This window comes from Marmota marmota, unplaced genomic scaffold (assembly GCF_001458135.2).
Source record: "Marmota marmota marmota unplaced genomic scaffold, marMar, whole genome shotgun sequence".
NCBI lineage: Eukaryota > Metazoa > Chordata > Mammalia > Rodentia > Sciuridae > Marmota > Marmota marmota.
Window position 1 is genome coordinate 6,358,803 of NW_026000130.1, and position 19,036 is coordinate 6,377,838.

General features: G+C 47.7%; 1 protein-coding gene across 2 annotated transcripts in view; it reads left to right on the forward strand.

Moving 5' to 3' along the window:
* The window catches only part of Bcr (BCR activator of RhoGEF and GTPase), a 140,721-nt gene that overhangs the window by 66,395 nt on the left and 55,290 nt on the right, over nt 1-19,036 (forward strand). For both annotated transcript variants that reach the window (XR_007341259.1, XM_015500161.2), the window contains exons 2-5: nt 4,360-4,541; nt 11,134-11,238; nt 11,656-11,841; nt 17,622-17,729. Coding sequence is in view for 1 of the 2 variants with exons in the window: in XM_015500161.2 (XP_015355647.2) it covers nt 4,360-4,541; nt 11,134-11,238; nt 11,656-11,841; nt 17,622-17,729 (581 nt within the window). In the remaining variant the exon portion in view is untranslated. The remainder of the gene's footprint in view (nt 1-4,359; nt 4,542-11,133; nt 11,239-11,655; nt 11,842-17,621; nt 17,730-19,036) is intronic.

Below are 19,036 nucleotides of genomic sequence, written 5' to 3' on the forward strand. Positions count from 1 at the left end.
TAAAAGCCAGGTATATAGGGGAAGTAGGTGGTGGGAGGGTAAGGAATTTGTTGAAGGCCTAGGAGATGATGACTGGTCCTTTCTGAAATAGTGACAATGACATTTTATTATTTATTTATTTATTTATTTATTTTGATATTGGGTATTGAACCCAGGGCACTTTACCACTGAGCTTCATCCCAAGTTCTTTTTCTTTGTTTATTAAAAATATTTTTAGTTATAGATGGACACAATACTTGTATTTCATTTGTTATTTTTTTTCCTGTGGTGCTAAGGATCAAACCCAGTACCTCACCACCCATGCTAGGCAAGTGCTCTACCACTGAGCCACAACCCCAGTCCTCTTTTTATTTTTTGAGTCAGGATCTCACTAAATTGCTGCTGCTGGCCTTTAACATGTGATTCTCTTGTCTCAGCCTCCTGAGTAGTTAGGAATAGAGGCCCAACTGACAGTGGCATTTTAGATCTGGTGGGTCTTTATGGATTGTCTAGTTAACATGCCTGATTTTTTTTCTTCTTCTTCTTCTTTTTTTTTTCAGTGCTGGGGTTCCATAACCCAGGGCCTTGCATAGGTTAGGCAAGTGCTTTACCACTGAACTGTATCCCCAGCCCCTGCATGCCTGATGTTAACACTTGCAAAATTGAGGTGTGGACAGCTTTTGTGACCATACTAACACAGAGAGGTGGCAACAAGGAGGACCATAGCCTCACTGCTGATAGCACAACTCTGAAAGCTGCCCATTTTCCCCACCTAGAGGAGTCCTAGGGGGTACAGCTAAGACCCTATGGGCCTGGGAGACTATCTGGGTTCCTCACTTGACAGCTGAAACTTTCTGTCTTAGGCCTGGGCTGCCTTTGGAAGCCGTTCCCCATGATGGGCAGGTTTCAAGTAGGGGTAACTGTAATGCTTTGTGAATGTTGGGTAGGCAACATCTACAATATTTGTATTTATTTTATTTTATTTTTTAACATCTGATTTCCTGAAAGTTAGTGGAAAATAAAGTCAGATTTATTCTTTGGGGTGGGGTGTAGGATTTGGGCTTGGCTTTAACAGGGTTTGCATATTTTAATATGTTTGAACCCTGCTCAGTTTTCCCCAGGGATGCTATCAGAGAGCTAGTTTAGGGCCTTCATGAAACCCTGGGAGGAGAACTTGGCTTTGACCTTGGATTGTCCTGGTAGAGTACAAAACCCAAATGCCACTGGAGCAGAGTGTTGATAGCCAGCACTGTGATCTTGGTGCCTGGTGGATTGAAGAGATAAGGGTCTTCTATATAGTTTATTGGAGGACTCAGTAGGAGCCTATCCTGCTATTGGGGGTTCCCTACCTACTACTATTGCAACCTGGAACAAGCTTCTTGGTGGGATCATCCTGTGGACATACACACACACAGGGAGACTCTGGCCTGGCCTTTGGTCAGTGGCTGTGTGCAGACACTAGGACATGCTGTGGGTCTCCATGGCAGCCAGCACAGTGCCAGACACTGGATAGAGTAGCCCAGCAGGTCTTGGCTCTGGCTGCCTGCTGAATCCCCTGAAAGCTTTTATAACTACCAAGGCCCAGGCTGCCCCAAAGCTTCAAATTCAGTGGGTCTTTATTGGGCTCAGCTGTGTTATGTTTGTGAAGCTTCCCAAGTGATGCTGACATGCAGCCAGGTCTGGGGACATGCGTTAGAGAGTGCCAAGTCCTCTTGGGACACAGGCAGAGAAGCAGAGGCATGCAAGGAAGTCAGGACATCAGCCATCTGTGGCTGCCCACAGCTAGCAGAAGTCTTAACCAGTGGTTGGTTGCTCCATCCACAGAGCTCCTTCCTTCAAAATGCTCATGTGAAAAGAACTGAAAACACTCCTCATTGAGATTGCTGGGTCAACTACTCCAGAAGTCCAAGGGTGGCCACATGCCCACTTGGTCTAGGTGTGTTTGGTGACAGTGGTATCCTCAGGGCAGGGCTGCTTACGGGTAAGCAGTAGCAAAAATGACATACATAATGAGGATGACCTCTGGAAAATCCTGGGGACCAATAAGGTACCCTTTGGAAAGAGTGGAGAAGGGATCATCAAGAGTGACTTGGACTGGGCTGGGCTCTTGTGGACTTAACAAGTCTATAAATAGGGGTTCACTCAGAAAATTCAGGCTAGGAATGGGATATAGAGGAGCTACAAGTGGCTAAGATCTGAACTTTTGTCATCAGCCTGGGAGGAGATAGTGATTTGTTTTCAGGTGCCTTAGGGAAGCATTCGAGACTCTATGTAACTTAATAGTTCCAAAGGACAGAGAGGCTCTTATAGGATAAGCTACTTTCTATCATGCCAAGAGTACTTGGATTGGGGTAAAGGTGGTCTAAGAGTTTGGCAGACCAGCTGGGAGGTGGGCTGTGAGTCAGCTGAGGGTGGACTACAACCCTGGTTCCCTGGGCTGAGACTGGTAGGCCCTTTTGAGACTCACTGCTTGTGGTGGTCAGTACTTGCACCTGGGCTGGCATGCTAGTCTGTGGTCTCAGGCTGAGATCTGCTGCCAGCTGCAGACATCCATGGATAGTCTATATCCCAGCTTCCTCACATGCCTCTGTCTCTTCCAGGTTATCTCCTCTCTGTCCCAGCAGGACTTGGTGCTATACCCAGCCAGGCTGCACATTAGTCTCACCTGGGGAGTTTCAGTATCAACACAGATGGGCCCTGGTAATTGTTAGAGCTTCCAGAGAGTCTAGCAGGCGACGTGAGCTGAGACTCTCTGGGCTACTCCATCCAGTGTCTGGCACTATGCTGCCAAGCTGATCTATAGTACATTCCGGATGTCTGCACATATCTGCTGACCACAAAAGCTACACCACATTCTGCCTCTGTGTTTGTCCACAGGAGGGTCCCAGAAAGAGTCTTGTTTTGGATTGTAGCCTGGGGAGTAAGGGTGACAGCAGTAGAGTAAACGCCTATTTAGTATCCCAACCATCTGTACAGATGAGATGAGCCTGGTGCCCTTGATAGAAAGGTAGCATTTGAGGTCCTCCTTTTTGTACTAGCCCATGCCTCTTTTATGGGGAAAACAAACTGTTTTTCTATATGATCATATTCAACACAAAACACTTCTGTGGCCAAATGGGTTTTTCTCCCACATCAAGCAACTCTTCAGTTCTCTGTGGACACCAATTCAATTTTAACTCAATTCTGACATTATCTACCTGGAGATAGTATCAAATCCCATAGATTGAGGGCTCAGTCTCACAAGACCAGCCCCAATGCAGACACCAGCCATAAGCTTCAGGTTGTGACCTATGCTTCCCATTGATCAGCTATAAGCTGAGATTACCACAAACCCCTCATATTCATTCATCTGTAGGAATGACTAATATAACTGAAAAAAACAGTTTACATACTGGATTACCAGTTTATTATAAAAGGATACGACTCAGAAGTGGGCATGGTGGCCCATGCCTGTGATCCCATCTACTGTCCTCGGGAGGCTGAGGAAGGAGGGTCACAAGTTTCAAGCTAGCCTCAGTGACTCAGCGAGACCCTGTCTCACAATAAAAAGGGCTTGGGATGTAGCTCAGTGGTAAAGCGTCCCTGAATTAAATCCCCAATACCAATAAATACATATATAGGATTGGGAATGTAACTCAGTGATAGAGGGCTTGCCTAGCATGCATAAGTTACCAGGTTCAATCCCCAGCATCCTGGGGTTTGGGGAAAAGAATATAACTCAGTAACAGCCAGATGAAGACACGCACAGGGCAGGGTGTGAGAGGGTAACTCAGAGCTTCCACGCCCTCTTGGGTTTTTACAGAGGCTTTATTCTATAGGCATGATTGATTAAGTGATTTGCCACTGATGATCAGTTTAACTTTCAGCCCCCTCTGCTCTTCCTGGAGATACATGAGTGGGGCTGAAAGTTCCAGCCTTCAAAGCACATTGTTGGTCCCCCTGGCAACAGCTCTCATTGAGCTTTCCAGGAGAGCTCATCAACCAGGCATCTCATTAGCATATACCAAGACACTAGGGTCATTTTGGTGATTCCAACAGTTTTAACAGATATATGCTAGGAAAGGATGTACATATGTATACAGAGAGCAAATATTATGTCCTAGTATGTCACATGCATCTCCCTCCCAAAGTCAGTTGTGTCCCAGACAATGTTTGAAAGCCCAGTCGTGCATTTGTTTGGGAGTGAGTTGCAAAGCTCCTTACCTTTGTGGTCCTGGGCTGGTTGTTGAGAAAGTGAAATCAGTGTACCTGAAGTTCCTATGGGTGACAGAATGGTGTTGACCTGGGTGCTTGCTTGGATAGATGGAGTGTGGATGCTTCCAAGCAGACAGCCCTCTGTCCTCTAGTCTGTTTCTAATACAGGCTTCTTTGCACACACAGATGCCTCATTTGGAACATCACCTGGGTACAGCTGCGCCGCAGACCGAGCTGAGGAGCAGCGCAGGCACCAAGATGGGCTGCCCTACATCGATGACTCACCCTCCTCCTCTCCCCACCTCAGCAGCAAGGGCAGGGGCAGCCGGGACACTCTGGCCTCAGGAGCCCTGGAGCCCACCAAAGCGGTGAGTCCCCAAGGTGTACCTGCCTCCCATGGCTCTGGGCCAGCCTTTGTCATCCTGGAGGCTCTCTGTAGTATAGCCGGTTACTCAGGGGCATGTAGCAAGTAGATGGTGGAGCTGCCAGTGGTTTGTTTTGGAAGTCAGACAAATTACTAAAAACTCCTTCCTGCCTCTGGTAGAGGGATGCCTACCAGATACCTTGAGCAGAGAGGTCATGGAACACTTTGTAAACTGAGCTTGGAGGAGGCAGTCAGCATGTGGTCTTAAGGCTGAGAAAACTGATGCCAGAGACCATCACCTAAGCCTGTGGTACTGTATGGTGGTCCCAACCATGGTATTGAGTTGGTGTCTGGGCTCCTGTGTCTGTGCTTAGGAGGTACACTGGCTCCCTCTTTACTAAAGGAGCCCCTGACAGTGGCTTCATCCATTTGAGTAGGGTCTTTCAAAGGAGTTCTCACTTGACCCTCATTAATAGTCCTATGAAACTGGTGTTGCTGTTACCTCCACTTTACCATTGTGGAACTGAGGTCCAGAGGTGGCTTCCCTGAGGTCACATGGCTAGAGAAAAGTAAAGCATTTGGTAGATGCTTTGCCTGTGCTTCAAGTAGGGCCCCATGGTCTAGACCCTCTCGTCTGAGGATGTATCCCTGGGATGATCATAGGCTATACAGTGTTATTCCCACAGAAGTGATAGGCCTGTCCAGCCTGGCTTGATGTCCTGATGCTTGCAGTGGTCCCACAGCTCCAGGCAGGGAGCAGGAGAGTTTTAGCAGTGTTTTGGGTTCAGGCATTGCTCCTCCTTTCACTGGAACAAAAGGATTCCTTTGACCTCTTGGCTTCCTTCCTTGGGCTGCAACAATCATCACTATGGTAGAACAGATGCTCCTTTCTGTTTCTTATGCCATTTTTTGTCTTTCTGGTTCCATTTTGGATATCCATTTTGGATATCTTCTTCATTCTGCTTTTCTGAATGATTCCACCCTGGGTTTAAAAATAAAAATAAGCAAGCAAGACTGTGTGTATAGCTCAGTGGTAGAGCCCATGCTTAACATGCACAAGGCTCTGGGTTCAACACCCAGCACCACAGAAAATAAACAAGAATAAGAAAGGGTGTGCCTTTTCCTATTGCTGTAGGGAAGTGCCAGAAGCACATCTTTTTACTGCAGTTGCTTTTTTCTGGGGCTGTTGCCTTAGCTGCAGGCCAGCTTCTTATTTATGTTTTTGTGATCTCTAGGGGTCTCAGTGCTGGGTGGGCTTCTTGTTCTGAAATATAAAGATGAAAGAGGAAGCCAGCATACATTTGCTGCCATCGTGCACAGCTTCATATCCCACATTCAGAGTCACCACTCTACAGATTAGGCACAGCTGTGAGGGGTGAAATCTTTCAGATTCTTCTATGGACTCTCTCTCCCTGTCTCTCCGTCTTGCTGCTACATGAGTGTGGTTTGATACCAACAAGAATTCTTAACAGCATACTTTATTAGTTTCTGTAACCATCTATCATCTTTGAGGACTGTCTTCACCTGGTCACTCCTTGATGGCAGGGCCATCCGCTTGCCTTCTGTCCATGTCAGACCCCCAGAGTGTTTCCTGGCTGGCTTTCTGTTCCTAAGTAGAAGTTTATTTGCCCTCTCTGTGCTCCAGGCTGTGTGCTGTTCACCATCCCACATCCACCAGGCTCATGGTTCCTTTTTAGCACCTAGTTCAGGGTCTCATCTCCTGCGGAGCCCGTTCAGATCCTGGTCCCTCCTTCAATCCCTCATGAGTCAGTAGACATTTCTTCCTTTCTTTCTTTCTTTTTTTTTTTTTTTTTGTGGTACTGGGGAATGAACCCAGGGCCTTGTACATGCGAGGGAAGCACTCTACCAACTGAGCTAAATCCCCAGCCTGACATTTCTTCTGTTACACATTTGGCAGGAGGTTGCACATCTGTGCAATGCGGTTTCAAGTCCCCAATCCCAAACATTCTACCTGGCCCAGAGGAGGTGACAGGAGTTATCTGCATAAGGAGGGAACTTGATTAGAGCAAAGTTATATGGTTTCATTCCAGCAGCTCTCTGGTTAGATGCCCTTTCCAGTGTTTGAAGCCCCAGAGAGACAGGCAGAACCTTGGCTTTTTGGTTTAAAGATGTGACTGTCACTTCCTAGGTTCCCCAGGGAGCATGATGGTCTTGGCTAGAAGCACTCTGATCTTGATCAGCTGGTGGGATCAGAGTATCTGTTCATCCCTCTTTTCCTTAACCTACTGAATAGGGCTCTTCATTTGCTTTCTGCTGCCAAGCTTGAGGCTTTTGGGCTGTGGGACTGAACCTTCTTGGGAAGTCATGGCAACACAGGGAGTCCACAGTGGGCTTCTAGGTTGCAAGTCTCCTCTGTTAGCATTGCCCCTAGATTAGTTAGGTAGGGGTTGGACAAAGGCCAGGCACTCCTTTGCCTTGGGAGCTGCAAGAAGACCTCAAACAAGTCCTTTATTGGGAAGACATATGCTAATGGAGCCTGCCCTGCATACTGGAATCTTCCCATATGGAGGACTAATTTACCAAGGGTTTGCTGCAGCAGGTCGCCCCCTCCCCAGCATGTGACCCTACAAGAGGTCATCCTCTTGTCTTCTGTCCATGTCAAACCCCCAGAGTGCTCACTGGCTGGCCTCCTCCCTGCCCTGCCCAGAGCAGAAGAGGGTCTTTTGTCTGGCTGCTATGCTGGGAGCAACCTTCTAGCTAGAAGCAGCCAACTCTCTGAAAGCTAGAAATTTTGCACCCTGATTATCAGTGGGTTCTCCCAGATTTGAGGGGTCTGGGGGCGCTTAAGAGGGGACTCCTTGTACTCCAGCCCAACCCTCTACTTACCTCTGGACGTGGTACTGTGGTTTTACCCACTTCCACCCCTCTGTCAGTTTTCCCTACCTTGTTATAATTGTGAGTCCAAGTCATTTTCATTGGTTCTTTGTTGGCTTTTTTCAGCCCCTGGTTAGCAGGGAAGGGCCTTCCTTCCATCTTGCTGCTTTATTCCAGTTGTCCTTTACCGCCAGCTTTTTTCCTAGCACAGCCTCCCTGCCTTCACTGCATTCACCCTCTCGTGGAGTTGGCACGTGCACAGCCTGGGATTATGAATAGCTCTGGTGCCAGCCCTCCCCTTCGCTCTCTTTCCCTCTCCACCCTCTTCTCTACAAGGAGTTGGTTTCTGAGTTTTCCCTGATAATACTACCAGTACCATTCTGAGTCCCCATAGAAGAGTCTCAGTCTAAGCAGAAGTGCCCTCATCCTGTGTCCTCTCTATACCCCAGCACCTTCCTGGGGCCAGATGTTCTCTTGAGTGGCCCCACCCTTTAGAACAGAGAGAACTGGACTCAGTGCCATCCTGCCTGTGCTCTTTTTCCTCCTGGCTTTCCAAACCACGTGAGTGGAATGAGGCACAGTGCTCCCGCTCAGGGGCTCCCACCCAGAAAGGCAGTGGCATCTTGGGCTGGGTGGGGCCGTCACCCAGCCCTGCTTTCCTACTAACTTCCCTGAGCCCTTCTGTCCCTGGAGCTCACAGTAGCAAGATTATTCTCAGAACCCAATGAGCAGGGCTGGGTAAGTAGGTGAGTGGGTGCCACTGCCAGAGAGGCCTGCCTTTCCCTTCACCTTTTCCCTTGTGTAAGATGGAAGCAGTGTTCAGACATGATAGGATGCATGTGAGGGTCATCTGTATACTGTGGACAGTGGGCTTTCCAAACTTCGGTAGCACTTCAGTTCCCCCAATCTGCCCCCGACACACACTGAGTCAGCTGATAGTTCTAAATTCTGAGAACCCACTTGTTTCCAGACAAGGGTACTGAGACCTTCAGGACTTTGTGAAAATGTGGCTAAAACTAGAACCTAGTCATATCTTCAAGATCCACTCACTGATTTGATTATGAAATGAATCTTAATTGAGAACTGTGTGCTCTGGTCCCTGTGCTAGACACAGGAAGTTTCAAGATTGGGCACAGCCATGCCCTGGAGGCTCCCACCCATGGAGCCACACTGCACAGTGTGCCCTTGGGGGACCTGTGTGGGTGGGACCTCAATGTCCCTTCCCTGGAACATTAGCTACTCTGTACACATGCATGTGCCAACACATGTATATACATGCACATATATGCACACACACATGCATGCTCACAGCTCATGTGTACATTCACACAGGAACATGCACAAGAGCCCCAGTACAAAGCAAAGACCCAGGAATCCTTTTTAGATGGTCCCATTGAGCAGTGAAGAAATGATACAGGTTCCAGTGACCCAAGTGGGGCACAGGGATTGGACTCTCCTTGCCCTGTTACCCAGGCAGCTGAGGCTCAAATCTGGGAGGTCATTTGCCTGAGACCGTGGAGCTCACCGGGGAAGTTCTGGCTTTGTCTCCCAGCTCCTGGCCTGGGGCCTTTTCTTCTGGGCCTGCCATCTGTGCCATGAAGTGCCTCCCTCTCCTAGGGCCAGGGAAGTGTGAAGAGAGACAGCAGGGTTGGGGCACACTGGAGTCATGACTCTAGACTCTGAAGACATCATGAGGCCTGAGCTGGCTTTAGGTGGTCTTTCTTCAAATCCAGTGTTCTCACTGGGGATGTCAGCCTCCAGGCAACATATGACAACATTTAGAAACATTTGTGGCACAGAACCACCCCCCAAAAATAATCCTCCATTCTTAGTCATCAGCATCAAGGGTGAAGATCCTGCCCCAAATCAGTGTTTTTTCCCCCCAAGTAGATTAGGAATATAAGCGATGGATAGGACCACTGTTTTGGTTACATACCTGAGGGCTGTCATGGTGGGGTTGTCTCAGGTTTGCCCTTGGGCTGGAAACCAGCAGAGGAGTGGGCAGGTATCACCTTCAGTGGATTCAGGGTCCTTCCTCATGCTGGCATCTCCCTCAACTATAGGTGAGGCCAATTGGCTCAGGGCTGGGCAGAAGGAGCACAGCCTCAGTATGATGCCAAATAGGGTGGTGCTGTGGCCACAGCCAACCTCTGACGCCACCCATGGCCAGGGAGCAGAGGTGGGAGTGGCCAGGAAGTCAAATAGCAGTTTTTATTGCCTTTAGCATGACCATCTCTGCCAGTATGCTAGGGCGGCTTAAACAACAGAAATTTACTTTCTCATGGTACTAGTGGCTGCAAGTCTGAGATCATGATATGCAGGTTGGTTTCTTCTGAGGCCTCTCTCCTTGACTTATGATGGGTTAATGGGGCTTCTCTCTGGCTCTTCGTATGTCTTCTCTCTGCATGTGTCTGTGTCCTAGTCTGTTCTCATGAAAATATTAACCATACTGTGTTAGGGCCCACCCTATTGACTTCATTTTAACTTCAAACCACGCCCCCCTGGCTTTTTTCAGCCCCTGGTTAGCAGGGAAGGGCCTTCCTTCCATCTTGCTGCTTTATTCCAGTTGTCCTTTACCGCCAGCTTTTTTCCTAGCACAGCCTCCCTGCCTTCACTGCATTCACCCTCTCGTGGAGTTGGCACGTGCACAGCNATTGAACCCAAGGGTGTTTCACCACTGAGCTCTATCCTTGGCCTTTTTTATTTTTTATTTTGGGATACGGTCTCATTCAGTTGCGTAAGGCCTCACTGAGTTGCCGATCTTGTGATCTTTCCACCCCAGCCTCCTGAGCCACTGGAATTATAGGTGTGTGCCCCTGCTCCTGGCTTAACTTCATCCCCTCTTTAAATACAGTCATATTCTGAGGTACCAGGGCTTAGTAATTTGACCTGGGGGAGGCAATAATTCAGCCCTTATCACCATCATAACTAGGATTGGTTCATGGTCTCTCAGGGATGTGGGCTGTACCCTCCGCATTGACATCCAGTGATGCCTTAGCTCTTTCTGGGGGCAGAGCTTCATTGGACTTTTAGCAGAGACAGGACAAGAAAGGGGACTGATTTTACTATAGTCTACCTGCAAAGGAGTTCCTATAGGCAAAGTCAGAGTCTAGAAAACAGGGTCAAGGAGCCAGCAGATGGGGCTCCCCTTGGGCAGGTGGCAGCAGCTCCCAGGTCCAGTCCCTTTGACCGGGAGGGGAGTGTACAAGGAGGGAGGTACTGCTGCCCAGTCTTGGTTCTAGTGGGTCCAAGGGTCAGGTGGGAGTGGCAGTCAGAGAATCCAGTTGCGACAGGTGTCAGGTGAGGAGTGGGGAGTGGTGGGCTTGTGTGGAGGTGCCCATGTAGTGGACTTTGATGCCCCCTCTACTTGGTCTCTTCTGGGGCTGCCCTTGGGCTTCCTGTGACCTGTGTTCACCTTGGGTCAGAGCTTCCTTTCCCTTTCTTGACTAGGTAAAGATAACTATTCCTTGGTCCCAGGCACAGAGCATGAGGGAAGGAGGCCTTATAGTCTGTTCAGCTCCAAACTTCCCATTTCTTAGTGTGTCGAGACCAAGGGTGGCCCTCAACTTTGCTTGATGACCCTTCTAATTTTGCAGTGACTTTGAGCAAGTGGCTGAATATGTGTCAAGGCTCCTGTGTTTCACTTTTACTTCTACGTGGAGCCTTCTCCAGGGACTCATCCAGAGGTTGACAAGCACCCGCTGCAAGCATCCGTACCCCCACCCCACCCTGGTGCCAACATCTGTTCATCTGTTCTGCAGAGTGAACTGGACTTGGAAAAGGGCCTGGAGATGAGAAAATGGGTCCTGTCTGGAATCCTGGCTAGTGAGGAGACTTACCTGAGCCATCTGGAGGCACTTCTACTGGTGAGGATGGACGAAGGAAGGGGCTGACCAAGCATGGTGGGGACCCAAGGGGAACTTCTCTACTCATCATCCCAGGTCAACTGTGAGATCCTGGGGGCACACCTATGGGAGGGTCAGAACAGTCTATTTTTATAGAATATTGACCTCCCCCAAGGAGCCAGTGGAAGGAAAGCCAAGGGAAGACTTGGTTGCCAAGTTTTAATTTTTTCTGGAGTTTAAAAGTGTGGGCTGGAAATGTAATTAAGTGATAGACTGCTTGCCTAACATGCCCAAGGTCCTGGTTTTGATCCCTGGTGAGAGAGAGAGAGAGAGACAGACAGACACACAATTAAAGTATATATCATATAACCACAATATTTTGTAGTTGTACCCATGTACCTAACTAGTGGCATGCCCTCTCACTGGGCCCTCTTCCAGCCCATGAAGCCTTTGAAAGCTGCTGCCACCACCTCTCAGCCTGTGCTGACCAGCCAGCAGATCGAGACCATCTTCTTCAAAGTGCCTGAGCTCTATGAAATCCACAAGGAGTTCTATGATGGGCTGTTCCCCCGAGTGCAGCAGTGGAGCCACCAGCAGCGGGTGGGCGACCTCTTCCAGAAACTGGTGAGTGACTTAGAGCATGCTGGGTGCTTACGGCTATGGGGATGGCCAAGTGGGGACCAGGCCTGTCCAGTGACCTATGAACATGTGCTGTAAGGAGATACCGAGGAGATAGTAGGAGTGAGTCTGGAGTGCATCTCAGTGCCTTGGATGCCAAAGTTCAGATGTGGTGAGGGAGAGGCCAAGATAAGCATGTCCCCCAGCTAGATCCAATAAGTGGGGCATCCTTCTATCCTTTTTTTTTTTTTTTTAAATCTGCTCTGTTTTGCTTGAAGTTCCCAGTCTCCAGAGTGATCTAATTGCCTCTTTGAGGGCTCCTGGAATGGAATTGGTTTTGTTGCTCAGGAAAGCAGGACTTGTACATTGGGTAGAGGATGAATGGAGGCTGGGCATTGCCTGGAAAGGCAACAGTGGGGACAGCAGGTGGAAACAGAGTGGGGCTTTGTTATATAATCAGCCCTCTGTGTCTGTGTGTCCTACATCCACAGATTGAACCAACCAAGGATTAAAAATATTCAGGAAAAAAATTGCATCTGTACTGAACATGTGGAGACTTTCCCCCTTGTTATTATTCTGTAAACTATATAGTATAGGGGCTGGGGATGTGGCTCAAGCGGTAGCGCGCTTGCCTGGCATGCGTGCGGCCCGGGTTCGATCCTCAGCACCACATACAAACAAAGATGTTGTGTCCGCCGAAAACTAAAAAATAAATATTAAAATTCTCTCTCTCTCTCTCTCTCTCTCTCTCTCTCTCTTTCTCTCTCTCTCTGTCTCTCTCTTTCTTAAAAAGAAAACTATATAGTATAACAACTATTTACATAGTATTTCCATCAGATTAGGTATTAAAACAAACCTAGATGATTTAAAGTATACAATTTGGGGGACTGAAGGTGTAGTTCAGTGGTAGACTGCTTGCCTAGTATGCAGGAGACCCTGGGTTTGATTTCCAGCACTGCAAAAGATAGGATAAAATAACAAAATAAAATAAAAAATAAAGTGGTTGCATGTGCCTGTAGTCCCAGTTATTTGGGAGGTAGGAGGATTGCTTAAGCCTAGGAGTTTGAGTCCAGCATGTGTGTGTGTGTGTGTTTTTAAAAAGCAGGACTGGAGGTGTAGCTCAGTGACAATATGCATGCTTAAACATGTGCAAGGCTCTAGGTTCAATCTTTAGCATCAAAATTAAATAAGACATACAGAAGGATATGGGTATATTGTATGCAAGTATTATGCTACTTTATTTAGTTAGGATACCCGGGGATTTGTTGGTATCCTTAGGGAGGCCCTGGAACCAGTATCCTGTGATTAAAGGGATGACTGTATTTTATTTCATTTTTGCAATTATGTTAATCAAAGTCCCTTGAATCATTTGGAGAATAAAAAGAGAAGATGGCTTAGGGAGGGGAGACTTGGGCATTAAAAATCAAGGTAGTGGTAATATTGCCCTCAGGCACTGAAGGAGGCAGAGAAAAATAATCAACCCAGGACATCTGTGTAGTGCTAAGCTCCTGAAGGCAGCTGTTCTCAGAGATTTGAGGCATGTTTAATCTAGAGAGGTTCCTTTTGCAGTGACATCCTTGTACCTTGCAGGAATCAGGACACATCCTAGTGGACAGGCTGGAGAAATGCAAGAGAGAATTGGTTTATAACTGGGATCCCTGGCAAAGGAGTGTGGACCATGGCGCAGCCTCATGCTGTTAGGCCACCCATTGCTGATATTGGCCAGGCCACAGCTAGGATAGTTACTGGGTTCCGGTGCACACCTAACCCAGACACAGATAAGGTAGACCTTGTCCAAAAGGAAGAAACTATGAAGTAGCCCTGGGATGAAGGAGCCAACTCTCTGAGAAGGACTGTAGGATTGCTGTTAGCCCTCCAGTGTGTGAGGTTCTATGATGTGTAAAATGACCTCTTTCTGAGTCTCACATTGAGGGGACAGGAGGAGGTTGCAGGAGGGAGTTCTACATGTAAGAACTGCCCAGCAAAGAGGCTACCCCTCAGCACAGGAAGCTCCCATCCTGGAGGAGCTACTCAAAGGCAGATGCTGGTCAGGGTCTAATCTGTTTCTAAAGATACCTGACACTGATTCTGGGATTACCTGGGCCTCCTGTGCACACACCTGGAACATTCTGGAGGGACACAGTCCTTCAGGGGCAGGGGCAGCCAAAGGCTGGGCTCCTCTATTGTACACAGAGCTTTTCTGAGCTGTTTAAATACCTAGCTAGTACAGACTCTGGCCTCAACTTGGCAAACATCTAGGCTAAAGTGTTCTCCAAGATGTGGCTTTCCTGTTGGTGAACCCCTCCTGCACCACCTTCGGCTGCAGACACTCTGCCCTAAAGGCTGGAGCTAAGTCCTTAGGGACAGACCAGTCACTTGTTGGTTCAAATTCTTGCCTCTCAAGGCTGCTTTCCCCACAGCCAGAGTTCAGAAGGCCGTGTTTTAATGCAGGTACCCTTCATCTTTGAAGTTCCTCCCTGCCATTTCTTTCAGCATAATATGTCAGCGGTTTTAAACCTAGGGGATTGGAATCAGGCAGCAGTCCTCCACAGAAACAGAATCATGTTGTCGGAAAAAATTCACAACCAGCTCTTTCCTCAGAATAACATTCCAAAATCACTCGGAAACTTTTTTTTAAAAAATGTAATAATCCATGAGCCCTGGAACTTTAATTTAGAAAGTTTCCTCTGGTATCCCTGGTGTCCTTGAGCCACCTTCCTGCTTCAGATGTTGCAGCAAGAAGGACCAAGGCTACAGTGGGACATCATTCCTTAGTCACCATGTTCAGAATATTCACATGCCTTCAACCTGGGTTGAGTGGTGACTTTGTAAGGACAAGCAGATTCTGCCCTGCTCTCAGCCCTTTCAGACCTCAGCAAGGTTGATGCAGCATCACTGTCTTAGGCATCTGAGCTAGAAGAATCCTAGGGCGCAAGGAGTTTGCCATGCCTTGCTTCAGCTCTGGTGTCTCCTCCTGAGCCCTGAGGCTCATGAGCTACATCTGGGAGCACAGAAAGCTTGACTCAAACCCTGCCTTTACTGCCCTTCCTGTGGGTCTGCACTACAGCTCATGCCCACTATGCAGGACTGAAATTTTATCAGCTTCATTTTGTTTTGTTTTTCTGATCATTTCAGACTTACAGAAGAGTTGCAAGAATATTACAAAGAACTCTAGTGTAACCTTCACCCACATGCACTGATTGTAACATTTTTACGACATTAGCCTTGTGTCTGTTATGCATGCTGCATGCACACACACTTTTTCCTCTTTTATAGTTTGAGAATAAGTTGCAGGCTTCTGCCCTTTTACCCCTAAATACTTCATTGTGTTTTTGCTAAGAACAAGGACATTCTCTTCCATAACCCACAGTACAGTTTGTCACATTCAGGAGATTTCAGATCATTGTGACATTATTCAGTATGCTATCCCAATGCAAATTTCCTCCAAGTTAGTGATCAAGTTCTGTATAGCTGTTTTTGCTGTCTGATTCAGGATCCAGTCCAGATCACATGATGTACTTGATTGTCATGTACAGTTCTTTGGACTTGGCTTATCTTCCATGACTTGGTTTTTTTGTTTTGTTTTGTTAAATTTTTGTTTTTGTTTTTGTACGGGAATTGAGTCCTGGGGTACATCATCACTGAGCTCCATCCCCAGACCTTTTTATTTTTATTTTTGAGACACAATTTTGATAAGCTGCTGAGGCTGTCCTCCAATTTAACCATCCTTCTGTCAGTCTTCCAAATCACTGGGATTACAGGTATGTACCACTGCTACCAGGTCCTTTATTTTTAATTTTGAGACAGGATCTTGCTAAATTGCCCAAGCTCTCAAACTTGCAGTCTTCCTGCTTCAGCATCCCTAGTGGCTGAGATTATAAGCATGCCCCTGAAGTGGCTTTTTATTTTTTATTTTTAGTTATCAATGGACCTTGATTTTTGTTTATTTATCTGTATGCAGTGCTAAGGATCAAACCCAGTGCCTCACACATGCCAGTGCTCTGTCACTGAGCCATAACCCCAGCCCTCAGCTTGACTTTTGACATTTATTGAAGGATGCAGACCAGTTTTTCAGACGTTTCCTCAGGAACAGATTCAGGCTCTGAGTTTTGGTAAAGAGCAATATCACAGCAATGGGGATCTAGCCTTCTCAGTGCACCCTGTCTGGAGGCATCGTGCCATTATCAGTGCAGCTTGGTTTTTTGTTTGTTTGTTTGTTTGTTTTGATTAGCTAAACATATGGAAATGAATTACTTGAGACTTTTCACACCTAGAAGAGGTGAATTCCTTGGGTAGAAAGGAAGAGAAGACTTGAAAGGGTTCTCCTCCTGAGATACTTTAGACTCTACTCTGCAGTCTTTTCTTCCAGAAGGGTATCCTGATCCTGCCCACATTCTCTAAAACAGTGCCATTGTTCTCCATCCCTAGCCCGCCTTGACCATTTGCAGTTGTATGTGTCTGCTCACTTATTTATCATGTGCTGTCCTGTTAGAACACCAGCTGCAGAGGGTATCCCTATGTCTGATTATTCATAACTATGGGGACAGGGGCTCAAGCAGGGCCTTAGTTTCAACGTAGGCTCTCAGCAGCAAAGGAGCCCGGAGGAGGGAAAGAAGACACCCTAGGTCTTATCATTGTACTGGAGGAAGAATCTGGAATTCGAGTATGCAGCAACTTCTCCAAGGTATTCAGGAGCTGAGCAGGACATCCTCTGGCCCTACTCTTTCCTCAGATACTCCGTAGTTCTCTGTGCTAACGCTATAGGGAACAGAGCCAGAAGATCAGGCCTGTTTTAGCCAGGGGCACCTGGTTTACCCAGTATCTGGAATTGTCATATTTATAAACATAAAATTTAATATAAATGCAAATCTATGTGGAAATGAAATTTAAGTTTGATATAGAACAAGTGCCAAGAACAGCAAATGCTCAGGCTTCCTGCTCCTGGTCAGCTGCAGTGGCCTGGGTGTCTCCTGAGTCTTTCCTTACCCTACCCAGGCCTGGGTTTGCTGGTCCCATGTGAGGACTGGTTTCCTTCTTGCTGTCTCTAAAGATGTCATGGGACCTAGAGAAAAAAGTGAGGGCTACTCACTCTCACTCACCCACCTATGGAAGTCAAGGGTCAGTTGAGTATGCATCTGATCAGGAGGCTCAGTGAGGAAATACCTCTCACCTTACAGCTAGCAAGTCTCCCATCTGCCACGTGTGCAGTATGACACCTGTCTACCAGCCAGGTCTGGGATGGGTTTGAGTCTGAGCTCTTAGAGCTCCTTTTCTCCGCAAGGAGCTAAGTGTTCCTTATCTGTCTGAGGGGATTGGACATGAACAGAACACCATGGCCACCAGGGTCCACCAACATCCATGTCCTCCTGCAGTCAGAATGAAAAGGTGCCATCCACTCGGTCTTATCTGTTGAGAGAGAAATGCTTGTCCATGTTCACTTCCTCCTTCAAACTTAAGCTGCTACTCATAATACTGTCGAAGTGAATGGGGTGGGAGGAATTAGAAGCTCTGGAAGGAAGCCATTACCTGCTCAGGGATGTGAGTCACTTCTCAACATGTCATTTTAGGAGAGGGAAGCGTGCTCAGTGGGTGGGGAGGGGAAGCAGGTGGGAAGGAACAGCATGGAAGAGCTGAGGTTTCTGCAGCCTGTGCACTGTCTGCTGTACCTGGAATTTCTCCAGAACTGTGTAGAGGAGCCCAGTCTTCAGAAAGATGGGGGGGGGAAATGGCATATGTCCCACACTTGTCCTTCACTTGTCCAATACTCTCTTCCTTCCTCCCTGCAGGCCAGCCAGTTGGGTGTGTACCGAGCCTTTGTGGACAATTATGGGGTTGCCATGGAAACAGCAGAGAAGTGCTGTCAGGCCAACGCTCAGTTTGCAGAAATCTCTGAGGTAATGATTATCATGACACTGTGTAGATAGGAGCACCACCAGTTCCCACTCGTGCCCACCACCTCCCATGATGAGTTGTGGGCTGGTTGTTGGTAGAACCTGATCTGGGTGAACAAAGTGCGCCCAATTGAAGTCTGGTCATGAACCACAGCCCTGAACACAGATGTTGCTGGGTGTGCTCCGTCAGCTTCATGCCCAGGATACTACTATAACCAGATAGAAGGAGCAGCCTTGAGAGCACCCCATCCCCTCAAAGGCCAGGGGCTTATTCCAGGGGTCAGGAAATTTATTTGGCTCATAGTTCTAGAGTCTGGGTAGTCCAAGAGCTTGGGGCTGCATCTAGTGAGGGCCTTCTTGCTGCATTATAACATGGTGGAAGTCATCACATGGCGGGACAGAGCAATCCTGCTAGCTTACGTCTCTCTTCTTAAAAAGCCGCTAATGACTTCATGGGGGCTCTACCCTTATGACTTTATATAATCACAGTTACCTCCCATTAGCCCCACAATTTGGTTCATGTACCATGAACTAATTAAATTTCTAATACATGAACTTTTGAAGGACATATTCAAACCATAGTAACCATATTACCCAGACGCTCTCTTGCACCATCTGTCTGCAGTGAGTAGTTTCTATAATTTTGTCCCTGTGTCTTATCACAGGAGTCCTGACTCTGTACCTTGTTACTGGAGACTAGCTGGGAGTTGTCCTCCTCTGCTCCTTTTCTAGCCTACCAGCAACCATGAACGCTGGGAACGTTAAGGAGCCAGCACAAGGGAGTGAGGGCTTGCATTGCTGTGTCTGTAGATGCGCATGGGAAGGAAAGCTTCTGGTTAGAACCATACCACCCCATGTGTGGGGGAATTGTGGCCTCCCTCTTTGCATTTAGCCCCAGGGAGTCTGAAACTTTAAACCATGGAATGTTGTTAGACTCTCAAAAGAGTCTCTCAGATACAGAGAAGATGAATAGGGCACCCAGGAGGCTGGTAGCCAAGTCCAGAACCCAGCAGCATCCCTGCATCTCCATTTCTTCAGATACGATGGGAAAGGGCAAGAAGATGCCCTATCTGAATCTCTGCAGAGCCAATGGCAACCATGAAACAGTCCTCTGCTGAGGCTTGTTGTCACTCTTGCCTTTTCTTATTATTTTTTATTCATTTGTTTGGTGGTACTAGGGATTGGACTCAAGGCTTTGCACATGCCAGGTAAGTGCTCTACCACTGAGCTATATCAGCAGCCCTCACTCTTGCCTATAGATACTTCCCAAAGCTCTGACTTGCCTTGCCCCCCACCCTCCCGCCACCCGC